This window comes from Lagopus leucura, unplaced genomic scaffold (assembly GCF_019238085.1).
Source record: "Lagopus leucura isolate 7727_CA_CO unplaced genomic scaffold, USGS_WTPT01 Super-Scaffold_100001, whole genome shotgun sequence".
Classification (NCBI taxonomy): Eukaryota; Metazoa; Chordata; class Aves; order Galliformes; family Phasianidae; genus Lagopus; species Lagopus leucura.
The window spans coordinates 79,754,723-79,781,275 of NW_024962262.1; the positions used below are offsets into that span (position 1 = coordinate 79,754,723).

Sequence of the window (26,553 nt, forward strand, 5' to 3'; positions counted from 1 at the left end):
ACAATCTATCTTAAAATTGATATACATTGTAGATATGTCCTCATAAAAATTTCAAATGCGTTTTCAATTCATTACTCACAACTAGCTGACTTACATCTCTTAGCAAAATAAACACATACCCTTTATTTAGCATGGCATATTTTGTTACTGAATTAATAATCAAACATTATATAAAAATGATCTGAACATTTGCCTCAAGGGGGAGCTTACAGTTCATTCTTGTAGATCCTTTGCATTTTCAAGCCATTCCAAGCTAATGTTCTCAGACGACATTATAATACAGCCCGACTGCAAAATGTTATTTTTGCTTTGCTTTCAGTCAGTAAATCATTATACCTCCATGCTACTGTCCTTCCTAGGGGTCTTTGAAATCCAAAGTGTGGACTGGTTCGGACTCGTTTTTGTTCTTCCTTTACTGAAAAATAAAAATATAAACTATTCTCAGTGTACACATACCTTTACAGTTCTGATTCAGATTTGTGATCAGACCCGGATATTTCAGCCCCTATTTGAAGGCTGTCTTTGTTGGCATAGATGTCCCCTCCGCACAAGAGCCATGCCCATGCTGGACCAAACTTAGTGCCACAGTGGTGGGTCAAGGTAAGCAACTGTTACCAATGTTACAGGACCACCCTGTTTAGGAGAGCTCCTTCCATGCAGTGACTTGACTTGGACAGTATTTATTTTTCATTTTTCAGTTCATATCCTTTCACACTTACTCATACAGCATAGCCTTTCCTATCTCTGGCCACAGACTAAAACCTCTCAGAAGATGACTATGCTCTATGAACAGATGTGAGTGAATGTGTGGACACAGTTTCACCAGAGCAATTCCCTTGAATAGGATACACAAGGGACAGGAGCATACATGTCTCCAAGCCTACGTCCGTGTGCTCAAGGTCCAGCCCACCCAACCAAAAGGGCTACCACAAACCTGACCATGTGCATATGGACGCTGCACACCTGTGCTCATGACACATTAACAGGTGCCAGCTTAGCCAGAAAGCCTCTTCCCTTCGGGGCTTGAGCTAACATCTAATGAAGCAATGGGATATGAATCAGACTCCTAGAATGAATGTCCAGTAGAAAGCTTCCTGAGGCCTAGTTTTCATTCAGTGCCATTGACAGTTTTTGTGAGCTTGGTTTTGTAGGACTTTTCAGTAAAAATATAAAACTGATCTGAAAGCACTTGCTCTGGAACACTGCAAAACCAGTCACACTAATACTTACAGGGAACCCTGAGGTACCCTGCAGGTTGAAGGCAGTTTTTCCACATGGCTAGCATCTTCTCAGGTATGACTGCCACAATGCACCATCATTCCTCATTTAGATGTCAAGTAACTGCAGTCTACTGAAAAGAACAGGAATGGCATGAGCCACTGCAGCTGCATTGTGATCAAAATATTTTAGTCTCTGGCCAGAATATTTCATACTGATACACTGTCTGATTTAGTGAAAGGGAAAGTGGCCTTTGTGGCACCATGTAATTCTGTATGTTGGAAGCCTGAGAGTCAAGATCCCAACAGTACTATACATTCAGTTTTACTCAGTTATTACTGGTGTGTAAATGTAAGCAAGTCTGGAATGATTTAAAACACACTTTCAGGGAGCTGAATGGGATAGTAGTTTTCAGTCCCTCCAGACTTACCTCTGATGCTCTACAAGTAATGCATTATTTACCTGATCCCATTGGAGTAATTGAAAAGCCTCCTATAATTTCAGTGGACTTTAGATCAGGCCACAATGCTATAAACAAAGCAACTGCAATGAATCAAGTACTTTAAGTTCTTCTTTAACAAATTGATTCACTACTGATTTCCAGATTAATAGAGCAAAATCAAGCATATTTTGTAAATTTCTGATAAAATGCTTTGAATAGCATTTTTGCTACACAGCAGGAAGAATTTCTAAATACCTTGGGCCAGATACAAGCTAATCATTAGTTAACCTAAATTGTTTTTCAAAAGCTACGCATCTATTTCAAGAAACAGGTTTTAGTACAGAAGGTGCAATAAATAGCACATTGCTGTTTTGATCATCAAATGCAATTGTAGAAATTGAGAAATATACCAGGTTGGAATTTAAACTTTCTGCAAGGCATTCAGATGATAATGGAGATGGGTCTTTGAAGCAGTTTCTCCTTGCTTCCCTGGAAGAAATGAAAGGGAGAGTATCTAAGCATGAACAAGCTGATCATTTCTGCTGGCTACAGGGAAGATGTTTTGCTTTGCCTTTATTACTACCCTTTAAGAGCCCAACACCAGGCAAAATTAGTCATGACCTTTCAAGCTAGGCATGTCCTGGTTGGCCATGGATTGTGGCTTTCAGAGGAAAGGTCACCATGTTGTGGAAGCCTAAAAAAGAATGAGAAGTCAAGTTCATTTGGAAAGTTGGGGATCCCTCCTTCCCCAGCAGGATAGTGTCCCTTTCCTAAAACTCCACACTGTCCAACTGATTAGTTTAAGTGGTTGACTTCTTCTTTTATTTTCTTTTGCCCAAGAACTGTGTATTTTTGATGAACCAAAATGATTTGCAAGGTAAGTCATTTGTGGGGGAAAAAAAAGAAAATACACACTTTTTTTTAAAGACTTGTTTCAACTGATACAAATTAAATTGCTTCATTTTTTGGTGATACTAAAATATTTGCTTCTGATTTAGATGTGCTTTAATGAAAAAAAAAGAAAAAAAAATTTTATTGTCCTTAAAAACTTTGGTGCAAACCCATTTGGAAAAAAACATTTGTTTATTTTTCAAGCTGGATTTCCTACTTCTTTGTCATGTGATTTTTAATTCTTGAAAGTTCAAATTTATTACTCCTGAATGAACTTCTATAGCATCAAAGGCCTGATTAAAGCCCACCGAAGTCAACACTACAGTCTATTGATATCAGTGGGCCACAAATCTCTCATTGTCCTTTTAGGATTATTTGAGAGCTTCAGCTTCTAAACCCCTTTTTTTTTCTTTTTTTTTTAATCTTAAAGTGAGAAATTGCTGCTGGAAAAGATGTGAGCATGTTTATCATTGCACTTAGCAAGCAATTCAGGTCCACTATATAACATGTTCCAGATTTAAATTGTCCGTGTGATTCCTACTGTTACGCACAAAGTTCTTTTTTTTCCTTTGAGTTGCTAACTATTTTATTTTTAGTAATAATCTATTTTATATTGCAGAACTTGTAGTACTTTTTCTATATGTTCACTTCTCTCGAGAAGACATATTTATTAATAAGGATCACTGTGATCATTGGTGTACATGAATACAGATTCAAGCAGACTTTTACATTTGGAGTGTTTTCTCATTTGAAATAATGTATTTGTAGGAAGTACTAAATGAGAAGAAGAAAGAAAGAAAGAAAAAGTTAGGAGGATTTTTTTGTTTTTATTTCTAATTTCTTACAACTATGATGTCAAATTTGTCCATGTTGCTGCACTTCAAGAGAGATAACAGAGCCTGTGAATCTGTTCATTGTTCTTCCTGTTACTTTACCAAAATAATTTTTATCCATTAAAAAGTAGAATCATAGAATGGTTTGGGTTGAAAGGGACCCTTAAGATCATCTAGTTCCAACCCCCCTGCTATAGCCAAGGACACCTTCCTTTAGACGAGGTTGCTAAAAGCCCCATCCATCCTGGCCTTGAAAGCTTCCATGGAGGGAGATTCATAAACTCTCTGGGCAACTTGTTGCAGTGTCATACCACCTTCATAATAAAAAATTTCTTCCTGATATCTAGTCTGTCTACCCTCTCCAAATCTACCCTCTTCCAGTTTAAAACCATTTCCCCTTGTTCTGTCTGAAATACTTCAGTTTAAATTCTCTAGAGTACATTAACACTTTGTGAAAATAATGCAGAATGAAAAAAGTCCTTGAAAGTTTCAGAAAGATTAGCTGAGAAAAAAATTACTCACATATTTTCATATCTTGGCATACCATATTTTTGAGAAAGAAGAAATGTCAAAAAGTATTTAAAGTGTGAATCAAAACATATCCTTTTCCATTGGCTGAAATATTTCCTATTTACATAATGAAACAGCTGTTTGACCCTATCTCTATCAATGCATATCCCTTCATTTTATCATCTTTGACAGATAAATGATGTACAAAGAAGTAGCAATGACATGTGGCTCAAAACAAGTTTTTTGTTTGTTTGTTTTCAATCTGCCCGCACCAATGTTTCATCTTGATCTTATGGGACGTGCACTGAAGCAGCTCCTGGTCCCTCTCAGAACAAACTAACATTTTGGTCAGAAAATGAGGTGAGTCCTTGAGTCTGCCCTGTATCAGTGACGGTCCCACTATTACTCCCTAAAGCCCAGAAACTACATAGGAGGTAAATTGTGATGGAAAATGTGAAGTAAAACTGCTGCCAGGGACTCAGCAGATCAAATGGTCAGCAAAGATATCTTCTTCAAAACAAGTGAAGTCATAGGGGCAATATGCTTAGAGAGACCTGGAATTCTTTCAGCTTATTCTGGAAAAGCCTGAAGGTGAATGTTCAGCTCTAGCAGCTGTAAACTACTTGGATTTTAATAGATGATAAGATGCTTATTTGCATACTTGGAGGTGTAAGCAGTCCTTCAGTATGAATAGCTTGCCAATGGAAACATGAATTCTGCATTGTTAGACCAGTTTCAATTAGTGTATTTTACCTTTTATGAAGCATCTGGAAACAGCAAGTCCCAAAAGCCACCAGTATTAACAGTAGTAGTGGTATAGTGGGTATTACGACATAAATTAGATTTGGAATTATACCTACAAGACAAAAAGTTCTCATTAATGCCTCTCATGTTGAAATACTCTTGACCATGTGAGTAAAAGTCTGGAATAAACTATCAAAAATACATTATCTTACACAGAATATTTATGTATTCCTTCTATAGGAAAAGCTAGGAAAAGGTGAGTCAATAAAATCAATAATAAAATAGTTTCCCCAGTGAAATGTAAAACATACCTTAAGGTTTTAAATTTTGATATTTCCATTGTATGTCGGTACAAGATTTCCAAACTTGTGATTGAAAATTCAAGTATTTAAAAGAGTACATTTCTAGTCTATTATTTCTGCAATACATATAAACTTTTGAGTTAGTTACTCCTATATATTGGATTCCAGATGCACATGACTACTAAAGAAACAACCCCTGCTCTTTCTCCCAATTCCCCTTGAAAGACATACATAAAATGTCCTCAGCTAACATGAAGACAGATAAAAGCTAAAAGTGCTTCCCTGCAGATCCCTGAGCAAATTTTGCAAAAGCAAAATTACTCTGTTATCTGCCTAGAATAGAACATGGGGCTTACAGACTCCAGGAAGTGTATGTTTCTCAGTAACTATATGCCAATGTTTTATAACAGTATACACCTAAGGTACGTACTATGGAGACTTTCTTATCCACTGTGCTCTTTTGAAAATATTTGTATGTGCAAGAATAAATGTGAATGTTCAGGCTAGGTTTCTTTATTTGTATTAGTCTTTGTACAGTTTGTAGAAAATACTTGTATCATTTTCAAAATAGAGTTCATCAGTATGTCCATTCCCCTGGAGGTGCAAACAGTCAGTTAGGAAACTGGCTCAAATCCAGCCAGTAAGTGCAGAAAGGGAGTGCCAACTTTCCATAGTACCATGCTGTATCGTGTGAGAACCTGAGTTGCACCCTGGAGACGTGCAGTTCCTTGAATTAAGGCCATGCTACAACCCTTCAAGAACAGCAGGACTCTGTTCAAGACATAATTTGCTAAGTGAGCATCCAAGAGCACTACAGCAAGCTCCCACTCAGCATTTAGCATTCCTTAAAACATGAGGTTCTTGGGAGATGCATGACACAGGGCTTATTCAACAGATAAGTGAGAACTCTGTGCCTTATCTGTTAGGAAAGATTCCTTAGTGCCTTCTTTGTGATCCCTGGGTATAAGGTATAACAGATATGTACCTTGTGTTACTTGTAGGAGAAGAGGAGACAAAGAACCAACGCTATCATAGCTCTAGATGGAGATCCTCCACAGCTGGATGAAAGCTAGTGAAATCTTTTATCTTCATAGAGATCACTGGGGTCACAGCATCACTGCAGATTTTAATGGCTGCTGAACTGCAGGTTTGGATCAAAATTTGGGGATACATGGAAATATTTTATTTCCAGAGCTACAAACAGGACAAAGTAGAACTCTTGAGCTGTTATTCAAAGTATTCTTCAGAGCATCTCCTGAGTCAATAGATTGTCCTTCTCACTGACAATAACAGAAATTATTAATAATTTAAATGAGTCTACTGTTAAATGTTTTTAGTATACCATTACATTCTTATTACCTGTTTCAGTAGCTATAACATGATACTGATCTTCTGGTTTGTTTGTGTCATATGGATTTCCTGCTGGCACCGTTGGAAAAATGCCTAAAAAGAATATCAGACCTGTTAGGAAATCAACATGCACAAAATAGAGCTGTTACACTATTTAAAAATTTAACCACAATTACATTTTAATTTCTATTAGAAAAAAGAACTTTTTCTGGATTAAACTGACAGAAGTAAATCTGTAAATAGGATTTTGTTGCAAAATTGGGATTTCATCTGGAACAGGAATTATGACCAGAAGTATATGAATGATAGCCATATTCACTATTAGTCTCCAAGATATATCTTTCATATGTTCCAGTACTAGCCTATACCTGATAAACTTAAGTAATTTTGCAGGTTCCTGTAAGTTATTCTTATCATTACACATTTATTATTATTGCAATTCAATTAAATGTTTCAAAATTTCTTACCGTAATCTGGCTCTGCTCTGTCTCCTAATTCTTTTTCTAAGACATTGTCTGTTAAATCAATATTTGAAATCAATCGTTGAAGAAAGAATGTGTGTAATAAAACAGATACTTTCATTATTTTGCATGCAGCATCACAGAAATAGATTTATCCTCCAAAACAATAGTTGCTTAATTTTTCAGCAGCATTACCAATGATTATTTGCAAACTAGAGTAAATTTTCTTCTACTTCATACATTTTCCTCTCCTGAGAAAAGGGTTACAATTCATTCTAGTTCCAATTCTTGATGGCATCTGCTAAATTATTACAAAATTACTGGATCTTTTAATTCTTGTGCTGAATAAGACTCTTAACATATCCAAAGTTTCGTTTACATAGATGATACTAAGGCAATATAAGAGGAAGTGTTCTTGATTAATACTTAAATCTATTCATTTTTAAAATATAATAATTAAAGAATTTCAGACTTAAAAAAACAGTAATAGGTAGTGAATTCTAATGTTACACATAGGGAAGTGAAATTACCAAAAGGCAAATGATAGTATCACATTCCTTGTAATGTGTAAGAAACCAGAGGAGCAATTCATTCATGGCTTTGAGCTGCACTGCGGAGGTTTGCAAGTTTACTTATAGTGACCATTATAGCTAAAATTTTATGAAGATTACGGAAATAATAATTTCATATCAAAAGGATGAGCATAGGAGTGGAATCTGCATGATTGATGGAATAAAATAATTAATGTTATGTCAATATGTCTATATAATAGTGCTACTAGCCTGCAGTTCCAAGTGTCCTCATTATCACAAAATGCTGAGAGAAATCAAAGGGGCATAAACACCTACTAGAGCAAAAGGTCATATTTGGCCATAAGTAAAGAAAGATATCAAAACACCACTGAAAATTGAATTGATCACTCTAGATAGTAGACAAGAAGATGAGTTTTTAATGTGATAGCATAATCAAACACACAGGAGACGGACAGGAAAAAATGCAGTTGCTATTATCAACCTATAATGAAATTCAAGATCACCAAATGATCAATATCATTTAAAAGCAAACCAAACACTGCAACAGCATGGTTAAAAAATGAATGTATGACTTGAACATGCTTGAGTGTGAATGCCTAATGAAGAGCTGCCCTGAACCTACTGCTGGTAAAATTAGGCACAACTTTGTCATGGCCACTTACAACCTTTCCATTTTGGCCTACACCATATATTCTAAACAGATGATAATGTTGTGAAAAACAATACATTTACATAATAAAGTGAAATTCAATATTTGTGTGCCACTGTAATACTACTAGTAAACTGGCAGTGTTGCAGTAAATAGCTGACGTTGAAGTTATTAGAGCTATTTGGAGAGGAAAGTAAGGTTTTCCATAAGTCTTACGTATGGGTTTTAGGTAGCATATGTAGTTTTCTTACTGTATGTGTCTTACGTATGTGACTGAGATGATCACTGATCGCCATAAGACAACAATAGTCATTACTAATTTTAGAAGCAGTAACAGATTTTGGAGGGTAGAGTTGTGAAATATGTGGATACATCTAGCCTTCCAAGTATTTAATATCTACTTACAATATTAATTGGCATTAAAAATGTCATTATGGCAATAGCCAATGAGAGAACTGTCTATCCATGAAAGCTGGTGGAAGAAAATAGCCTGGATCAATGACTGTGATCATTACTAGATCATGAATACAGAAAAAGCAGGTAGGAAATTACACAGAATTTGGTGGGTTAAATAGCTGGTAAAAGTAGGATTTTATATTAATTCTGACTTGGAGCTTAGTTTTTGAAAAGCAAAAACACTATATATTATTTGAAGAAATGTGCATGATCCTGCTGAAAAACATGGTTTGTTTCTGCAGGTACCATCAAAAGCAAAACCTGTTACAGGTTCAACTTCAAAGTTTACTTCTCATGTCTTTTTATTGATTGCACAGTATTCTAGTTCATAGTTCACATTTCCTCTGCTGAACCTATATCATGCCTGAAGTACATCGCGTAAGACTTGGGTTTTTTCTGCCACCATCTGCAGATGAAGACTTTTTTTCCTACTGTTCTTTCTTTCATTAAAATAATACTGTTAGAAATAATTATCATATATAAGTTGATACAGAATTTCAGAGGTATGAAACTGCAAAAACGGCTTAAATTTTTGTGGTAAGATCAAGAGATGGTTTGACCATCCTATATGAGAGCAAGTAGGGAAAGGAAAAAATGGCCATTTAGAATAATTTTTTGAAGAGTAAACTAGTAAATAAATTAAATCAGTGTAATCCTGAGAAGGAAAGATAGTGAATCTTGAAAAAACATTCTTCTTTAACACAGATAGTTTTACTTAAAACACGACTAGCCTTGATAAATTGCAACTCCAATTAATGTCAGCTCTGTCACTCACTCTCCAAAGGAATCGGTAACATTGGCAAGTCTAATAGTGCGGCCAGAAAACATTTGCAGCTTCCTTCACAAAACAAGAGGCAATTGATTTTCTAAGGAAGCACCCCATCTGTGAAAGATGACTTAATTTCACCTACCTGGGCCATACTTGCAGATAAAATTGTGCTTCATGTTGCATCTATCATCATTCCATTGATAAAGATATGGCCCTCCCAGACCAGGGTTTGCAGTTGGTTGATGATACATGACAACACAGGCTTCACTTCCACAGGAAGGCTCATCTGTATACCAATTTCTAGCAATAAATAAATAAAAACTTTCAAATTTTGACAATAAAATTAATCAGAATATCAAGGAGAACAGTTAATATCAATTAAAAAAAGTGACTTCATCTTCTTCAATGATTAACAGCATTTCCCACAACACCTCTATAAAAGGCATTTAAAACCTGGACTGCAAATTTCTGGATCTTAAAGTTCTGATCAAAACCATCTCTGTATAAATAACGTTCTGTTAGAAATAACACTGCTCTTTTACTCTTTTTCATTCCTATTTGACTCTTAACAGATCCCCTTTGTCCTGAGACCTGTGAGCTGCTGTTTTTCTGGCCTTATGCTTAATCATGAAATTAAAGCTTTTTCAAAAGACAGTGTAGAAACAGAACAGTTTGCATTAAGCAACCTGCATTAATTTATTTGCTGGCTAGCCGCCTGACTTGTGGTGGCCAGTCTTGCAGAATTTATTTGAAATGGAAGCAAAGAAAATTGTAGGCTGCCATCTCCTATGCCATCCCTTCACAGATTAAAATTCAAAACCCTGGCTGCCAGCTCTCCCTTGGCTGGAGAAGTTAAGGAGTTATGCTATTAACTTCATAGGGCAGCAAGTGGGTCCCTTCCAACCCAACCCCTTCTGTGATTTTACAATTCTATGATTTTTTTTTTTAACCAGATATTTCACTCTTCATTTGTTTCCATTATACCTGCTCAATAAGCAGCTTTAGAGACTTACCTGAAGGGTGACATACTTCCATCAGCCCAATGGTAGAGGTCAGGGCAAGCACTGGAGGTGGTCAGTCCATCACCACTTCTCCACAATCCAATCCAGAAATCACCATCAGAAATCCCAGAGCCTGACTTAGTGAGGTTCTGTAACATGTTTTCTATTAGTTGCTGCTCAGCTTCACTTTCCAAGCTCAGTAAAGCCCCGCCATCCATTTCACAAGCTTGGCGGGCCTCCTGAAAGCCCACGCGTCTAGATAAGTCCTGGAAATAAGCTATCTTGTAGCAGGAACGCTTGAAGCCACCATAGCACACCTTTTGACCTGAAAAAAAGAAGTACATATGTGACAAATGTGAAAAAAGAAAAAAATAAATAAAAAATACAGCATATCATGAATAAAGGAGTGTAGGTGAGTAGGCAGTTATTGTGCCCCCTCCTGAAAGGACTCACAGTAACACAGTGGCACTGCTGAAAACCTTAGCTTGAATTTAACATGGCTCATAATGTACAGTTCATTGGAATCTATGTTTTCTTCCCACGCTCATTAAACTTACTGAGACACTGAAGATTCCCACTTACTTCTAGAAATGCTTCTCTGCTTTTAATGACTGTACCGTTAAGTCCTACTGTTAAAGCTAGGATCTGGAGGGTATTTCGTAATTAATGGGCTAACTCCACTTCTCATTGCTAAGGAAAGCTATTTGACCAGAAAAAAAAAAAAAAAAAAAAAAATTTTGAACTTCTCAGTGTTAGAGGCAGGAAGAAGCTAACTCATTCTTTGTTCTGCCATGTGACCTTGAGAGGCTGTTTTCACAAGGACTTCATAGTTACTCTCTGCTATGGCATCTCTAAATGCAACCCCTAAGTCCGTGCAGAAGGAGAATGCTCCTTAAAGGGTCAATGTCAAAGAAGTGAATGACTTCTTCATTTTAAAAAGAGTTAGTAAAAGAAAGAGGAAGCAATAAACATATGGACACAAGTCTGACAGGCAAATGTCATGGAGAAAACTAGGAGATAAACATTTGTCTGACACTAACTGGAAGGCAATCAAGAAAATGCATGCAAACAGGGCTTTGCAACTGATAAGGATGCAAACCTGGGGGCTCAGGGAGTTGGGGGTTTGCGGAACTGTATACGCCAATGATGGACAGTGCAGGGTTAATAAATGGGGAGGAACAGGGAGGAAAAGATGGAAAAGGATAAAAAACAGTCATGAAAAATGGGGCCTGGTCAATACACTTGGCTGACTGAGCCCTGCAGGTAGTCACTGCAGTCTATCCTGTCTTATTATTAAATTTTTTCTTAACTGTTTATCTGTGTATTATCACATTTCACCACAAATATAGGGATGCTCTTAGCATCAGCTCCTAAAGCAGGCAGGGTTTCCACCCCAGCTAGGCCTCTCTCACCACCAGCAGCAGGAGTGATGCCAGTCCTAAAAATCAGTTCTAGGGAGGCACCAGCTTGAGACAAGGGCAGGCTCCACATCAGTGGCTGGAGCTGGGCAGTAGAACCCAGCCCAGGTGCCAGCTACTAAGGGGCTGAGTGTCTGTAACTTAACTCAGTGTGCATGAGATGTATATGTAAATTGCTCCACAAGTAATGGCTCCCATTGTAGCTTGCATGGAAACAGATACAAAGAGCACAATGACACTATTTGATACAGCAAATTCTCAGCTATAAAACACTATTTGTCAACATAGCCACCATCTTGTTGCAGCAAGCTTCAAGCTCAGCCTGTGAGTAGGTGATTCATGAAGTAGGTAAGGAGTCTGGGATCTGGGTGGACAGTGGGCACCTGCCAGTACTCAAGGGACCCACAAACGTGCATGCGTCAGCCTGAAGAATGGATCCCACGGGTGGATGCTGTTGAAGGCAGCACCTTGTCTGCAGCTGTTTGTATGATCAGCCTTGTCTGCATGTCTCTGGGACGTGTGCTCAGTTTTGCTGCATACTGAATGAACATGCAAGTAGGAAAATGGCAGCCATGTCCTCCAAGTCCAGAGATCCCAAGCACCAGTCTGGACTCTACAGGTCCAGCAAGTCAGGCAGAAGTCCATGAACCAGAGGTGCTGGAGATGGCAGCCATGATCCTAATGTCCCTTAACACAGCAAGAGAAGTTCCAGACATTTGCAGACATCTCAGTGCTATCAAGATACTGAATAATCCCCATGATGCTTTCAAAAAGCACTGGATCTACTGCATTCACAGAGGGTTTCCCTTCTCTTCTTAGTTAGAAGTGTGGAAAAATATCAGAAGGCAATGACAAAATAATGTTTTTTTCCTTCTAGTTCTTTGGCAGAGAAAGACACCCTTTTCCTGAAAAGGAAAAACAATTATCATCAACTAGAGGGATTCTCTAGAGCTTATTCAACATGTACAAAATGTGGAATGAGCAGACTCACTAAGCAGTAAGTTTATTTGGCGGACAGAGGAACGGTTCAAAAAGTGAACATAAAGACATGATCACCTCATGACTTTTAGCTAAATCTGAAAGTAACTTCTATTTTTTATATACTACACTTAATTTTTTAATGTTTTCTGTGATTGTTGTGAACCTTCCTCAAAAAATCTGAAACCTTTTTCTTTATGACAGTCTATTACAGTTCACCTAGAGGAAACACTATCAGTAAAAAAAAGCCTTTTACTTAGGCTTAGCAGACAGATTTCTGGAGTTGTCTTTTAGCAGCTGTTATCTTGACAAAACAGTGTAGGAACAAGAAAAATCTAATGTAAGGACAAACTTGAGCAATGAATCAGGTTCAGCGACCAGGAAGAGTCTACCTCCTTGGACTTTCTCTGATAATGTCCTGACAACTCTACAGTTTGTCCTTGTTTCTTCACTGATATTTTCCTTCATTCAAATAAGTGAAGAGCCTTGATATCAGTGAATCTACACAGAGCCGAAGTCTAGCTGGGCAAGGCTGCTGAAGAATCAAGGGGAAGACACTTCATTAGAGTTGCATGTAAAATAAGGGGTTTCTTTATAGCACTTCTTTGGAAAAAAAAAAAGAAAAAAGAAGAAAAAAAAAAGGACACCTATTATCAAAATAACAAAGCAATGTCTGAATGTACAGAAGTATGAAATGCAAGACTGAAAGCTGCATATGAAATAACAGCTCAACTCTTTCATATATAATGTACTTCAAATTTTGCTGGTATGATCACAAACCTTCTTATTTTCCTCAGGACCTTTGTCTCATTGACTAGATGGAGTGCACGTAAAGGAGAATTCTGACTCCCATCACTGTGAATGAGTGACTATGGCTTACTGCCAGAGTACACATATGTACATAGGAGTGCAAACATCCAAAGGCTAGCACTGAATTATGTAAGACAGAAATAATCATTTAAATGGAGATTGGAGTCTCCCTGTAACTGAAGATTGAATTCAAAGCTTTAATTCATGAAGTAGAAGCAGGTTTATGGAGATTCCTTGGTCCATTGTCTTCTTCGTTTTACCTCCCAGACAGCTTTCAGAAAAAAATCTTTTACAACTCCTTTCCTTCTGTGCATATATTTCTCTTTGACAACAAGTAGTAAGTTATGAGCAAATTCAGATAACAAAATATCTCTATCATGATTTCATTCAAGTAGACCACCAGGATGACTAGTTTGGTCACTTCAGATGTCAATGCCTCTGCTGCAGCTCTTCATTTCCTGGGAAAATAACCACCTTTCCCTCCATAGCATCATACTTCCAGCCACCCTGTTCCTCATGTTTCTCGTGTCCCTGAAATGCCCTTTCATGTTCCATTCTCATGCACATTCCCTTTCTTCTGTTACTGAATTGAAGGACCTTTCCAACAGGAGAAATTAGTCTTTGCTGGTCAACTGACCAAGCTTCTTCAGTGCGCTGATCTTCCAGTTAAATGTGTCATTCTCAGTCAGATGTTGCAAGGAGACTCAAGTTACCAAATGGCATGTGATGTTTCTGAGCTGCTATAAAGCCTGTATCCATAAGCTGTAAGCTGCACTGTATGCTCATGCAACTTCAATACTGGACTAGTGTGAACATCTCCATTACTCCCACCAAGCTGAGTAAAACACATAAGGCTGCATGGAGTGAGGAAAAGGACAGGTATTTGTGATGCACAGTGGCAGCAGAATTGTGCAATTGGTGCTACTGTAGCACTTGGTAAGTGCCTGCTTTGTGCAGCCCAGTAAGTCTGTTAAGCGCTCTGAGTAAAGTGCTTTCTTGGGAGGTCCAGAATACAGAAGCAAAGGACCAATCTGTACCCTTAGTGTTGATCTGAAATGGTTAGTGAATTAAAACCTTGAAGGATCATCAAGTCAAACTCCCGGCTCCACACAGGACCACCTAAAAATCAAGCCCATGTCTGAGAGCAGAGTTCAAACACTTTTGAACTCCAGGAGGCCCAGTGCTACTACCACTGCCCTGCTCCAGTGCCTCTTAACATTTGTTACTCTCTATACAAAAGAAATGTTCCTTCCCTACAGGCTGATCATTTGTGCAAGAATACGTGTCAAAACAAAAATAGAGAAAACACCAAGCAACCAAGAAATATCTGGGTTTAAGACTTATCCTTTAAGAATGAAGTGTAGCAGTGTAGTAAGCTTTCTGGAAGAAGCTCTGAATTTTCTTTTGTTCCAGTTAATTTAGTTCCTGTGTTTAGGCAATGACCCTCTCTGAATTTTTTCTTTCTTCTTTCAAAGGGGACTTTTAGCTGCTGTTGCAGATCTAGTTCAATGTGTTAATGGAAATCTGCAGTTGTATGTTAATAGCTGGCAAATCAGCTGACATTTTAGTGTTCTTTTAAGAGCATGCTGAGATGTCAAGCATTAAAGCAATATTTTTTACAGCTTTGTCTCCCTACTAATTTATGAACTACAAAGCAAAAATAATTCACTAGTGAAAATGAGAGAATGGACCACACTGTAAAGCAGATAAGTATGGAAACATTAACTATAGCATTTTTCAAACATCTTTATCAAACATCTTTATAGCTGTCAACACCCTACTGCTAGTTCTAAAACAACATTGGCTATTTCAACTTTATAAGTTTAATTCCAATTTTCCTATCGCGACTGAATTGAAACTAGTTTTACGAGTTGGAATTAATCAGGCTTGGATACTGCTCAACATGAATAAACACAGGTAAGTATGGTCTTTGCAACCTTTCCATAAAGTCTACCCTAGGCTGCTTTAGTTGAAAAAACCTTGAAGAAAAATAATGTTTCATCACAGCGCATCCAGAAAGAAAAAAAAGATGCAAATGTATTTAGTCCTCCCTCAAGTATGAGACCAAAGATCTAACTAATGCAATAAAGAAAATTTAATAATTTATTCTCACTGCTATCCTTTACAAATGCTCAAATTGGTATTTCAACCAACCCTATCTGACTACCTATAGATACCTATATCCTTCTTTTCATGGAATCAGTAGGCTCCTAAACTCCTAACTAACCTCCCCTCACCCAAGCAGCTGCCCTCAGACCTTGCTCAGAAGTAGGCATAGAGACAGGCACTTGAATTATTGCCATTAACACTCACATTACCTTTTCATCATCACCAGAGCACCAGAAAGTCTGTTGAGGGTAGAGTGCTGCATTGAACTGACAGAAAGAAAAACTGTTCTCCCACTATTGCACTGCAGAACTACAAGGTTAGAACTCCCAGATGTTCTCATCAGGGAACAAACCTGGAGAAATTTATAATTTTCTCCTTGTCCTGCACACACCAGCCATAAAGCATAGCTTTACCCCTGGTCCCTCAGCCCTCTCTGCCTTAGCAATTCTATTTGCCTACTGCAGAGAAGTTGATTTAAAATCCCTTTCTTTCACTTCGTCTCACCATTCCTGCAGCTGAAGAAAGCAAGGGCACAATATCTATGCTAAGAAACATTAAGCACCGTCGTGTTACTTTTTCATCCTTAGGTGTCTCAGCACCTCCCTAATAAAATACTTCGATAACAACATTGAAATAAATCTAGCTTTTAGTTCAAATATTGATACTTAGTTAAAACATTTCTGCAGATAAAGCAAGAAAGGAGATCTCCTTTAAGAAAAGGAGTAGCGAACAAATGCTAGGTACTTCAATCAGGAAAATCTCTGCTATGTTTTAATAGTGGTTCCTCATTTGAAAGAAACAATAGGTTCCTTTAGGTTTATCATGATAGAATTTATAGCAATGTCACTGACAGCAAAGGTTACTGATAGTACCCGTCTCAAAGAGCCACCTCCGTAAGTGCCAACTACATCCCTATGGGCCATGAGAGGCACAAGGTTTATCCTGTGTCATGAACATCACTCAGCTTGAAGTTTTGGAAATCCCAGATAAAAGACAAGCTCCCTACTTGTAAATCCCATCTCCCTCTTGAACATTGTTGACTAAGCTACAACCCAAGGCTCAGTTCAGCTACAATTAGCACTCATCTAGTTTGTGGTAACAGTAGCTAAATGCATACAGCATAAAGAGAAAAAATGGACATACAAAGCCTGCTCTAGAAAGTCCATTATGTTTTCATATGGTGACTTATAAGATAATGAATTTAGCCGAAAACACAGAGGAACGTTCGGTGCAAACACATGTGGAACAGTCAACACTAACCAAAGTCACAAAGACCAGAATGAGGCTAACAGAGGCCTCTGAAAGTGTAGTAATAAAGACATGGAGACTTAAAGAGATAAAAAAAAAATAATAATAGCGGGACAGAAGTCTCTGTAAATTAATTAAAATATTCTACTGCTTTAATAATACTTTCCTGCTTGCGTTATGAAAACAGATTTCAGTCCGGAACTTATGTGAGCGCACTGACTTCGGAAGCTGTGTAGCCAGAATGCAAGATACAGGCTATTCCACAACAAGCCATAAAAATGCACTTTAGAATGTGGTCTAAAGATATTACAATTTCCTAATCACATTTTTATTCAAAGATGGGGCATCGTGTCAACTAACCCTTGTATCATTAGTCAGATTTCAATGAAGCTCAGGTGCTGGTCATGTTTTGACATTTTATGTTACTGTTCTTTATGTTTTACTGCATCATGCTTGTGTTCATCCAGTCTACTGAATTTAGTTTATATTTTTGAAGAGTCATCATTTTGGTTTTTTTAAAGAACTGTTACTGTGATGAGATTTCATAATTATGCTGTCTGTATTTATTGTAAGAGCAAATTACTATCTTCTCTCACAAGGTTTGTAATGCTGAAGACACACTGTTCTCCAGTTTACTCAGTACTCAGCTCACATATGTTGCCCAACTCAAGCTCCAAAGCAGTTTAGGGAATTGAGTTTGCTACCAAATTTGTCCTACATACTGCTATGAAGATTAGCTCTCTCTGTAATAACATTTTCTTTGCTTCGTCTTTTGTACCTTGATTGGTACTTCTTCTCCCAGTCTTTTAATATCAAAGTCTGCAGAGAGAAGAATAACTTCATATTTATAACTTTTTTATGGATTAAGGTTTAAACCTAGCTGCCATAATACAGTTTCTCTAAAGTGATTTATATGAAAGAAAAAAAAAACACCACTTATGAATTTTCTGAGTTCTCTTTAAGTGTTTACATAAAATATGGGAGTCATGTGAGTCTATTAAGTAGCTGTGCTTTGGGTTTTTGTACAGGCAGATAGTCTGTGTGCCTATCATACTGTTGTAGCACATAGACAAAGTTTCTTGAGAGGAACAGTCTCTCTTAAGCAACGCTTGTCTATGAGCCAGAAATTTTACAATACTTTTCATAATAAGTGATAAATTCTCAGGTATTAGCATACAAAACCAATAAAGAGAATAGAATTTACCTCTTTTTATATGTGCTTTCTGTTCTCTCTCAAACATAGATCAAGTAATCTATCTTCAGCTACTAACTATCCCATATCACATGAATCAGAAAAGTTGATGACAGAGGCACTCAGACACCTGCCAAACACCAATCTCTAAAATTAATGCAACTCCTGCACAGAAAGAAAATGGGGAAGATGGAAGTTGAAGGTTAAAAGTACTGTATCATACTGTTTGTTCATGCTGAGATTTAGTGCACCTGAACAGTATACAAAGCAACATAAGACATATTTGTCCTAGTCCAGTCCAGGGATTCCTTATTTTCTTATTTTGCCATGAGAAGTGGAGTTTTCAACTATATGCCAGCCTTGACTGTTTATGCTGTTGAGTTGCCAAGTGCTTTGGGAGACAGGGATTTTTCTGGGTTATTTCTGAATAACGAATGCTCTCAGATCCATAACACCTACATTTTTACAAAATTGAGCAACCAAAAAGAGTACAAATCTATTTGTAAGGTGACACTCTCCAGAGCTCATTTGGCTATTACTTGTAACAGCCATTCTCCCTTGTGCCTGGACTTTCAGCTATCTGGCTGAAAAATAAACAAACAAACAAAAAAGAAATTAAATGATTTTCAATAGCCTCCCTGCACATTGCAGAAAGATACTTGGTAAGTTAAATAGGAAGTTAAAGTGTCTATATATAAACACTGATGACAGGTATTCATCTGAATGGATTATTATGGGGAGAATTATTAAAGTCACATAGTCAGAAGTTCTATCCTCAGAATTTGCACATTTCTAGGTCATGGAAAGATGGAAGCAAAGGTTTATTGTCCCGCAAAAGATGGTTTCACTGTGTTGGTTAAAGTGCTAGAAGAATCTGTACTCCCCAGAGCAGACAAGTCAGCTTGGATTTTCAAAACTGGGGATGTGTTGCATCAGTCACTAGCTTGTTCCTGATGTACTCAGGACTGGAACATTTGTCCTCATGAAAGGCTGCCATCTTCCCAAAGCAGTAACAGGCTTATTCACTTATTTCAGATAAAATAACAGTTATTTCTCATAGTTAGCTTCTTAGCACTGCACACATGGCATGCTGCTAATAGAGCCATAAAGAAGTAGTTTGATATCTAAATCTCATTAGAAGCTAATCAACATTTTGCCATCCATAATTATCCATGTGGAACATGCAGTTGACAGAATCAATACAACATAAGTGTGTTCTACTGGGAAATAAATATCCATTTTTATAGAACAATCAAGTAGTATTAATTGCTGGTTTGCATGATATGTCAGTTTTGAAAAAAAAATGTTTGTTAATTATTTCCTGAATACTTTTTTTTCATCCCAGTCAAATCACTGAAGCTCTGAAAGCTTCCCTCTCTTCTTGGCATCAATTCACTTTCACATCATAAATTAAAACCTATGTATTTAGCTTTTCCTGTAATAACTTTTTTCTTTCTTCTGATCATGTGAACGAGTATATATCACAGAACTGATCATAGCAGACAGCCACTTGCTTGTATAAGGAGTCAGTGCACAACAGCACTCAGGGATTCATCATGTGTGCAAAGTGTTCATTTAGTTGCCACGTGAACCCTCTAAAAGTTTCAACTTGACTTCTCTTTTTCTACATTGAGAAGAAAGAGACTGGTATCAGATCAAATTTTCCCCCTTTCTTTCTTTGATAGGTCTAGCAATATCATCACAGCAAGCAACCAGCTTCTTGGCCCCACTATGCATGAGGACAATGCCAACTGAGCATCAGCATCCACACACATAAATTCAACAATAGGCTTGCATTTCAACATGACACAATGTAAACCGTCTCAACAAAGAAGCTTGTTAAAAAGTCTGCAATGCTAGCCAAAATATAATGCATGAGAAGTATTAATCAACCATACTAAATTCCACAGATTCACACAGGGAGACCAGTGATGACACATATGTTGGTGATTGAGCCTGTTCAGACTAAGAGGAAATATAAGGTGTTAGAAAGACCCACACATCTACAAGTCTTCTCCAGGATCTAATTTAGCCAAGATTTAAAACACTGCTGAAACTGTTAGCAATGCTTTGGCTTGATATTTTTATTTTTCTGATATCTTTCATAAATGCACAAAACATGTATTTTTACATAGAATCATCTAGGTTGGAGAAGAACTTCATGATTCCATCAAGTCCAATCATTAATCTGACCTACCAAGTCCTGTCACTAATTCATGTCCCTTAGTGCCATGTCCATAAAAACAGCTCCAGGGATGGGGATTTCCTTGGGTAATGTGTGCCAATGCTCAGTCACCTTCTCCATGAAGCAATTCTTCCCAGTGTTCAATCAGAACCTCCTCTGGCACAATTTGAGACATTTCCTGGCATTCAACCAGTTGTCAAAAGAGATCATTTGAGAAAAAGGGCTTAACACCCTCCTCACTGCAATCTACTTTCAGGTAGTTGTAGAGAGCAATGAGGTGTGTATGTCACAGCCTAAAGACACCAAGAAAACTCCATTTATTTCAGACATTTCAGCAGTTTAACAAAAAGGCTGAAGTACTGACAGAATCAGTCTTGCAAGAAAACTGGCAAATTAAGTCTCTCCCTCTATAGTTTTCAGTGTGGCTAAAAAACAGAAAAGACTTCCTAGATCACATTAGGACAGGCATAGCATGGCAGCTAGTAAGTTGTTTTTAGCATTTTTTGAAATAGACTCAATAGAAACTGTAGGGTCTGAGTAGCTCAAGCTTCATGTCTGCCTGCCTAGGAGAGCAGAGTATACTGATTCCCTTACTTCAAATCAGCAGACATTTCCATAAATACATCAGTAGATTCCTTCAACCAGATTTATCACAAGCATAAATTTAAGCACTTCTGAGAGTTTCTGCTCATTGCTCATTTCTTATTTTAGTCTCTAGAAAGGAATTGCTCATAAATCTTTAATCATTAAAATCATTGAAATTATCTTCATCAGTCAGCATCCACAGCAAGCATCTCTACACTCTTATTCTTTTTCAGCTAAATTTCTTTTTCTTTTTCCTGTTAGTGTATTTTCATATATTTGTTACAAAGAGACCTGTATTTATGTACATAAAATTTAAACATGAATGTGAAATTATATTCATTTCCTTGTTTCATAGACTTAAAGTTTCCTTGGTGGATCACCTTACAATCATCTCTGTATGTGTGCAATAGTGTGCTGACTTTTCTACAGTAGTCTCACAATGAAAAGAGTTAGCCATGGACAAATTCTTGCTCATTCATCTTCTGATCACAAGCATGGGAAAAACCTTTCTATGTGGGAACTTAGAACTTAGTGATTACAGTTCACTTTGGGCAAAGATAGAAAGGAGCTTCCTAAGGAGGGAAAAAAACAAATGTTTTTTTAGAGTGAAATATCACTTATTATAAAGCCAAATGGAGGTAAAGTATAACTGGCTATTTCACATCACATGTATGAAACACCACAAGGTAATAAGTTGTTGATACATCCAGTGCAATTTGTCTTTACCAATTCAGAACGTAGCTGTCAGTATCTGAGCTGTCTTACTAACCTCACTGTGTAGATGGCTGAAAATAACAAGTGTTCCTAGGGTGTGTTGGCAGTATTTTCAAGACTGTTAAAATGATATAATCACACTCTAACTACATATTTTTTTCCTTCACTGTTTATGAAGCAATCCTAGAATTATTAACTGTATATTGCAGCTACATTTATATGCTGATTAGAGTAATGCTAACTTTTTAGTTAGGATTCACTATTTCTTCAGACTGCTTGGAGTTGAAAGTCCTATATTTTGTCAGTGATGGGGACTTCTTCATCAAGAGGCTCCAATCATTTTGGACTAGTGAGTCCCTAGTATGGACATGGGAATACCATGACTATCAAGTCATTGTTATTTCTTATTTCATATACAGTAGAGTACATCCTTTTCAGATTCATGAGTGATTGGAGAAGAGAAAGTCATTATGAGAATTAGTCTTAAAACTCAGATAGTGCTGTAAATTTACAGAATACCTTATGAACCAAAGCATGTTTTCCTGCAAACAGCTTATAAACCCAAAGTTTCACCTTCACACAATCAGATCTGAACTACAGAGAACTAAACTCAAGATATAGAAAACAACTTCAAGAAGGTAAGAGATTATTTTGCACCAAGCTGCTGCACTGGTACAAAACATTGGCCTTGTCTCACCAGGAGCAAGAAAAGCTGTGAAAGACAGGCAAAACATCCATCCTGCCCCACAGTCTATGTACCACAGCTCCCTCTGTGGTATGTTCTCTTAAGCCTGTTCATCAAGTGGGATGCTGGAGCTTGGCAATCATGAGCATCAGTGCCTTAATTTGTTTTTGAACAACATACTAAAGTGGGGAATCACTATTTCTGGAAAAATGGCATGCTCACCCGAGACAAAATGCTAGAATTTTAGACTCTGACATAGAAGTCCAATTCCTGGAACTGATCTAAGTACTCTTGTATATCTGCTCTGCCATGGAAAAACTCCTCCACCATCATGCATCTCAAGTCATCTAAACTATGCTCTCAGCACATTCATAGCAGTTAACTTCAGGCTGCCCATGGCCCCATCCAACCTGGTTTGAGAACCTCCAGATATGGGGCATCAACAACTTCTCTTGACAAGCTGTTCCAGCACCTCATCACTCTCTTAGTAAAGATTTATTGCTCATATCTAATCTAAATCTAACCTCTTTTAGCTTAAAACTATTACTCCTTGCCCTATCACAACACTGCAAGATATAGACTCCCTCCCCATCTTTCCTCTAGGCCAGTGAGGTGTTCCTGGAACCTCCTCTTCTATAGGCTGAACAAGCCCAACTCCCTCAGCTTTTCTTCATTTCAGAGGTGCTCCAGCCATCTGACTACCTTTGTGGCTCTCCTCTGAACTCTCTCCAACAGCTCTGCATCTTTCTTGAGCTGGCAGCCCAAGGCCTAGATGCGGTCATTTCGTATTATGTAACTTCCTTCTTAGGAGCAAAAAGTGTTTAACAGAAGCATGCATCTGTAACCAGGAATCATCATTTCATTTCCATTTAAGATCCTAGATCACTGACTAATCACCAAGAAGACACTGGTCAAAATAGATGTGTAAAGAAAGAATCAGTAAAGGAGTTTATGGGCATTAAGTACCCAACTTCCCTTGCAGTTCTCAAAGACTCAGCAACAGCAATTATCCAAAATAGTATGTTTAAACCATCCCAACAAAAAGATCCTGTACCACACAGATATGCATTTCCATTAAAACCTTTTCTATTACGGAACCAAATGCTGAGCATTCACAATTCTGTGTTCATTACAGAGCAATCACACACGTACCTTTTCCAGGTAAGAATAGCAGTGTTCTTTTTAATAATACTTCTTCAAGCTCTGAGCTACCAGTGTAGCTTAAAAATAACAGTCCATGTTACTAAGAACATCAAAAAGTTTCATCAACCAAAAATACTTAAAGCCACAAAGACAAAACTCAGGTGTAACAAGTAGGCCAAGCCAAGTGACCTGAATTGAATTTTGCCTTTTGAAAAAGGATTTCTTATCAATTCATGGATATTCAATGCAATACCCAGGAAAATACTTCATAATACTTATGACTTTCTCAAATGTGATTATGAGCTGTGCGAATTAAAACATCTACATCCTAGATGTGAAGCAAACAAGCCTATAGTTTAGTGGCCACCCTTGTTGTTTTGTGATCCAAAAAATGTTTTACTTTATTTGGGATTTCATATAGCCAGTTACTTTTATACCAAAATACTGTATCACTTAATCTGGTACTGATACGTTGCCAGAGTGAAGAGAAAAATGTTAAAAGCCATAGAAATACAAACATACAGCAAACAGCAGCCATTAAGGTATAATGTCTATGATTAATATATAGGCTGTTAAATGACTAGTAATAAGATTAGTTTGCATCTTTCCTGCCCAATAGATACTTAAAGTAATTGCATTTTGCAAACTGCATTATCATCACTTCACATTCCTCATGAGGTCATGGGGTAGCAAGGCAGACTCAGCAGTTTCTCCAGAGCTGCTTTAATTCTTTTCTCTGACCATAAATTCTTTGGCAATACTAAATACTCTGACACAGAGGCTGTGAGCACGCCTTGCTAAGCATCTCTCTAGCTGCATTAACACTGCAAACCACTTGTACTACTTCTCTTTAACAACTTTCAAATTAGAGATGGTAGAATAACACCTAAATATGAATGTCTTGATGCAAATAATCAACTTTGCAATTGCCTAGGGAAAAAAAAAAAAAAAAAGTGCACATTCTTTGAAAAAGAAACAGGAAACTTTTAGCTAAGGAAGTGGCATTTTCAAAAGGTAGACTCTTCCTTCTGTGCCCTCTTGATGCTGAGAGCAAAATGGCTGCAATTTTTTGCAATTGTTGCTCAGGCTGCTGCAAACTTACCACAATTAATGGGAATCTTTCCAGAAGCTTCAACCAGCACTCAGGCACTCAGGTTAAGGTCATGAACTTTTTTTTTTTTTTTTTTTGATGAGTGATGAGGATTATTTCTTTAAACATACTTGGAAAACTGAGATATTTCCATTTCCTACATATTATGAAGATTGAAGCATAAGTTAACATTTTTCTCAGAAACAGGTCTGTTTAGAATGAAGGTTTGTAATTTTAAATGTAAGCCTGCTTAAGTCCAAAAGACAAGCAAGACTGGAGAGAGGTAGGCAGCACACACTGTCCAGTAGTTCAGCAGTAGTACTTCTTTCTTGAAAAGTGCATATTAATCATTGTACACCCGTGTGCATGTGGCAGGAGAGGGTGGGGTTCATGTGAGAAACAATGAGTCCTCCCCACATGTTGCAGGACACACTGATAGAGGCACACTGAGTATCTTCAACTGTTTCTGTATAGTATGGGTCCTCTTTACCTAATGAATACAAATGTAGCTAATATATCTAATAGGATACAAATGGTTCCTTCTGTAAGTGGCTTTAAATCCTCTCCTGTATTAAATTAACCAAGCATTAGCTAGAATGATAGAGTGCCATGAGACTGATTGCACGCTTTGAATACTGCAGTCTGTATTCTGTCCAAAACCTAAAGTCTTATACACAACTAGAACAGGTGGTACTTGTGTTATATGCACTCTTTTATAAGATGGCTTCTATTCAGTTTGCTGTGCATGTCATTTAAGTGCAGAAGATCCAGGTAGAAGACAAAGGGATGAGCTTTCCTCAGCCACACGTGGACTCTTACACCAAGAATGCTAATGCAAAATGCAATCTTATGGATGAGCAATATTCACTGTTCCTTACAATAACAAAATGCACTACAGCATTAACATAAATTGTTAAACTAAGAGCTCTACTGTATTGTAAATGACTACAAATTTTACGCTATAACAGAGGTGGATTAAATACTTCAGGGTAAATGCTAGGCAGGCAAGCTTTTCCTAAATGTTTGCAGCACTTCTACTTAGCTATTTTTTTCCTGAAAGACAGTTTCACATACACACATACAGTACATCTGTTGTGCACATGAGCTTGCTTCAAACAAGACATCACTGGAATGGTCGGTGACTGTACTCCATGAGCAGCTACAAAGAAAACTGTCTGGAATCAGAAACCTAATGTTGAATACCAAAAGCCCTGCAACAAACTTTCCTTGACAAGTTGCCATTGCAGTCTCTGTGACAGCTCATAGAAATAACTTGCACTGTTCTGCAGTAGGTTTATGAAGACACGTTTTTACCTGCACATACAGAGACTTACACACTACTCATTAACAAGTGTAATCAGGTGTCTAAATCTTTGCTTCAAGATAGACATAAGGATTTGGTTGTGCACCCAGCATGCCTCCAGGAGCCTGTTAGCTTTAGCTTGGAGGATCTGACACAAATCCAGTTAAAAACATTTTCTTCATTACACTTTGCAGCTTCTCTGCAAATGAACCTGTGTGCTGGGAATGTACAATGCGATCCCACATTAGACTTTTAACTTAACCTAATCTCATGCTTTGGATACATGTTTCTGAAGTACTGTTTTCTCTCTTGAGAGAGCTCTGGATGCACCCACACATCACAAAACTACTTGTGCCGTGTTCTTAATAGTTTGCTTCTTCCTCCCACCTGTGTTATAAAGAAAAGAAACACTCCCGCTTGGCCACAAACATTTCAAGGCACAAGGTTCAGAGACACTGCAGCGTGTCCGTGCTCTCTTGTCCCGCAGACAGAACGGACCAGAGTTACGCAGGCACTCAATCAGCTCAAAAACTCTGTGTGCACAAGAAAACACCGCGGTGGCAGGAACTGCCTTACGGCTACCGCAGAAGTTTGGCAGCGGAACTTTCCGTCTCCCAGGACCCGCAATCAGAGCTGTGCACAGCCTCCACCGGACGGCGAGTGCTCGCCAACTCCGACGCTGCGGTGAGAGCGCCCGCAGATGCACTTAGACGTGCGCCAAGTCGCTCCGGAGCGTCAGCACAGCAACGCTGGCCCGCAGGATTACTTCTTGAGTGCTTTGCCCCCACCTCTCCCCTCCGTCGATTCCCACTCCCGCCTGCTCCCCCTGTTCCCGCTACTTACCGCTGAGGACGCGCCCTCCGAGAGCTCCGCTCCCGCACAGCGCGGCGGCCGCCAGCACCGCGGCCAGTCCCAGACCCAGCCCCAGCCCCAT

General features: G+C 38.0%; 1 protein-coding gene across 1 annotated transcript; it reads right to left on the minus strand.

Moving 5' to 3' along the window:
* Positions 1 to 125: 125 nt before the first annotated feature.
* CHODL (chondrolectin) lies at positions 126 to 26,553 on the minus strand. The gene is made up of 7 exons (XM_042866826.1): positions 26,463 to 26,553; positions 10,172 to 10,484; positions 9,301 to 9,458; positions 6,758 to 6,805; positions 6,300 to 6,383; positions 4,648 to 4,750; positions 126 to 415 (listed from the first exon to the last, which is right to left on the minus strand). The coding sequence occupies exons 1-7, from the start codon at positions 26,551 to 26,553 to the stop codon at positions 331 to 333; spliced, it is 882 nt and encodes a 293-aa protein (XP_042722760.1). The 3' UTR covers positions 126 to 330.